Source organism: Staurois parvus, unplaced genomic scaffold (assembly GCF_062004578.1).
Source record: "Staurois parvus isolate SC_StPar_1 unplaced genomic scaffold, SC_StPar_1.0 ptg000412l, whole genome shotgun sequence".
Taxonomy (NCBI): domain Eukaryota; kingdom Metazoa; phylum Chordata; class Amphibia; order Anura; family Ranidae; genus Staurois; species Staurois parvus.
The window spans coordinates 1,856,735-1,860,000 of NW_028318208.1; the positions used below are offsets into that span (position 1 = coordinate 1,856,735).

Sequence of the window (3,266 nt, forward strand, 5' to 3'; positions counted from 1 at the left end):
AAAAAATGGCTGGTGGAAATGTTAAAAATATAATCAAAACTTTTTAAAAAAATAGGATCCTAGGGTCTGGTGACAAATCACATACTTGTATTTTGACCTTTTTCATTAATAATGTTCTATTATATCCCTCCAGTCTCTGTCATCTCTAGCTGTAAATAACTATATTTTCATACTTGTTAGATCATTGCTCCTAATGAGACGACGGATGGTGTCCTGGGGGATTTCCTCCCAGATCTGGACCAGGTCATCACTGAGCTCCTGAACAGTTTGAGGTGCAACCTGGCGGTGTCTGATGGACCGAAACATGATATCCCAGAGGTGTTCTATTGGATTTAGGTCAGGTGAGTGTGGGGGCCATTCAGTGGTATCAATTCCTTCATCCTCCAGGAACTGCCTGCATACTCTCGCCACATGAGGCCGGACATTGTCGTGCACCAGGAGGAACCCAGGACCAGTGTGAGGTCTGACAATGGGTCCAAGGATTTCATCCCAATACCTAATGGCAGTCAGGGTGTCATTGTCTAGCCTGTAGAGGTCTGTGTGTCCCTCCATGGATATGCCTCCCCAGACCATCACTGACCCACCACCAAAACGGTCATGCTGAATAATGTTACAGGCAGCATAACGTTCTCCACAGATTCTCCAGACCCTTTCACGTCTGTCACATGTGCTCAGGGGGAACCTGCTCTCATCTGTGAAAAGCACAGGGCGCCAGTGGTGGACCTGCCAATTCTGGTCTTCAATGGCAAATGCCAATCCAGCTCTATGGTGCTGGGCAGTGAGCACAGGGCCTACTAGAGGACGTCGGGCCCTCAGGCCACCCTCATGAAGTCTGTTTCTGATTGTTTGGTCAGAGACATTCACACCAGTGGCCTGCTGGAGGTCATTTTGTGGGGTTCTGGCAGTGTCATCCTGTTCCTCCTTGCACAAAGGAGCAGATATCGGTCCTGCTGATGGGTTAAGGACCTTCTACGGCCCTGTCCAGCTCTCCTACAGTAACTGCCTGTCTCCTGGAATCTACTCCATGCTCTTGGGACTGTGCTGGGAGACACAGAAAACCTTCTGGCAATGGCACATATTGATGTGCCATCCTAGAGGAGTTGGACTGCCTGTGAAGCCTCTGTAGGGTCCAGGTCTCGCCTCATGCTACCAGTAGTGACACTGACCCTAGCCAAATGTAAAACTAGTGAAAAACAGTCAGAAAAGATGAGTAGGGAAAAAATGTTAGTGGCCTCCACCTGCAAAACCATTCCTGTTTTGGGGGTTGTCTCATTGTTGCCCATCTAGTGCACCTCTTAATTTCATTACCACCAAAGCAGCTGAAACTGATTGACAACCCCCTCTAGTACTTACCTGACCAGATCAATATTCCAGGAGTTTCATTGACTTGATGCTAGACTCTGATGAAAAAGTTTCATTTTTTTGTACATGGGTCCCTTCATCCTCCCTCCCTCCATCCTCCATCCTCCCTCCTCCCTCCATCCTCCCCACACTTCCAACAGACCAGTGATGAGTGCAGTGTGCATCCTGCTGGGAACAATAGTGCATTTATTCTCAGCGCCCTCTAGCGGACATTTATCACACCGCAGCCTGTAGTTGGATCTGCACGGGCCGTTCTCTCGGTGGCCACCTAGTGTCCATAGTCGGGTAGTACGGGTAGCTCCCTCCCCTCCAGGACGGAGAAAGACACAACGAGCCAGAGAAGTGAGCAGAGCCGCCCCGACCATGAGCGCTGCCCGCCGCTGACAGGCGGCCTCCGGACACGGGACTAGCGGCCTTCTCCGGTGCTGGCTGGCTGTGGGAGGCAGCAGGGGGTCCCGTGCGATGTGAGTGAGCTATGCATTGTGGAAATGGCCAGGCTGGAGCCCGGAGAGAAGATGGCGCCTCCCCCCCTGGGCGCCCTCTGCGGCTCTGCCCCCTCTTCCTGCTGGCCGCGGCTGGGCTCCTGCTGGGGCTCGGATCGGGGGCCCCCGACACACGCTGCCAGCCCTGCCCGGACAACTGTACCTGTCACCCCCGGGACTGTGTGCTGAACTGCTCCGGAGGAGGGATCCTGGAGATCGACACCGTCCCCGGCAATGTCACCGTCCTGTGAGTACATATTATGTCATTGCACCCCAATACTATACCACCCCCTGTACCCCAACAATGTCACTGTCCTGAGTAGACCCCAATACTATACCATCTCCCCTGTACCCCAACAATGTCACTGTCCTGAGTACACCCCAGACTATACCACCCCCTGTACCCCAACAATGTCACTGTCCTGAGTAGACCCCAATACTATACCATCTCCCCTGTACCCCAACAATGTCACTGTCCTGAGTACACCCCAGACTATACCATTCCCCCTGTACCCCAACAATGTCACTGTCCTGAGTACACCCCAGACTGTACCACCCCCCCTGTACCCCAACAATGTCACTGTCCTGAGTACACCCCAGACTGTACCATCCCCCCTGTACCCCAACAATGTCACTGTCCTGAGTAGACCCCAATACTATACCATCTCCCCTGTACCCCAACAATGTCACTGTCCTGAGTACACCCCAATACTATACCACCCCCTGTACCCCAACAATGTCACTGTCCTGAGTACACCCCAGACTGTACCACCCCCCCTGTACCCCAACAATGTCACTGTCCTGAGTACACCCCAGACTGTACCATCCCCCCTGTACCCCAACAATGGCATTGTCCTGAGTACACCCCCATATTATGTGATTGCACTCCCATACTGTACCATCCCCCTGTACCCCAACACTGTCACTGTCCTGAGAGTACACCCCAATACTGTACCATCCTCCTGTACCCCAACAATGTCACCATCCTGTGAGTACACCACGTATCTTGTGATTGCACCCCCATACTATACCATCCCACTGTACCCCAACAGTGTCACCGGCCTGTGAGTACACCCCATACTGTACCATCCCCCCTGTACCCCAACAATGTCACCATCCTGTGAATACACCCCAATACTGTACCATGCCCCTGTACCCCAACAATGTCACTGTCCTGTGAGTACACCCCAATACTAAACCACCCCCCTGTACCCCAGTAGTGTCACACTCCTGTGAGTACACCCCCATGCCCTGTGATTGCACCCCCATACTTTACCATCCCCCTGTACCCCAACAATATCACCTTCCTGAGTACACCCCCATACCCTGTGATTGCACCCCCATACTATACCATCCCCTGTACCCCAACAATATCACCGTCCTGTGAGTACACCCCCATACTGTACCCCAACAATGTCACCA

General features: G+C 52.6%; 1 protein-coding gene across 1 annotated transcript in view; it reads left to right on the forward strand.

Annotated features, from left to right (window-relative positions):
• The first annotated feature begins 1,625 nt into the window (after window positions 1–1,625).
• PKD1 (polycystin 1, transient receptor potential channel interacting) overlaps window positions 1,626–3,266 on the forward strand; it is a 252,054-nt gene continuing 250,413 nt past the window's right edge. The window contains exon 1 of the mRNA XM_089686812.1: window positions 1,626–2,091. Coding sequence (XP_089542938.1) covers window positions 1,838–2,091 — 254 coding nt within the window. The 5' untranslated portion in view covers window positions 1,626–1,837. The remainder of the gene's footprint in view (window positions 2,092–3,266) is intronic.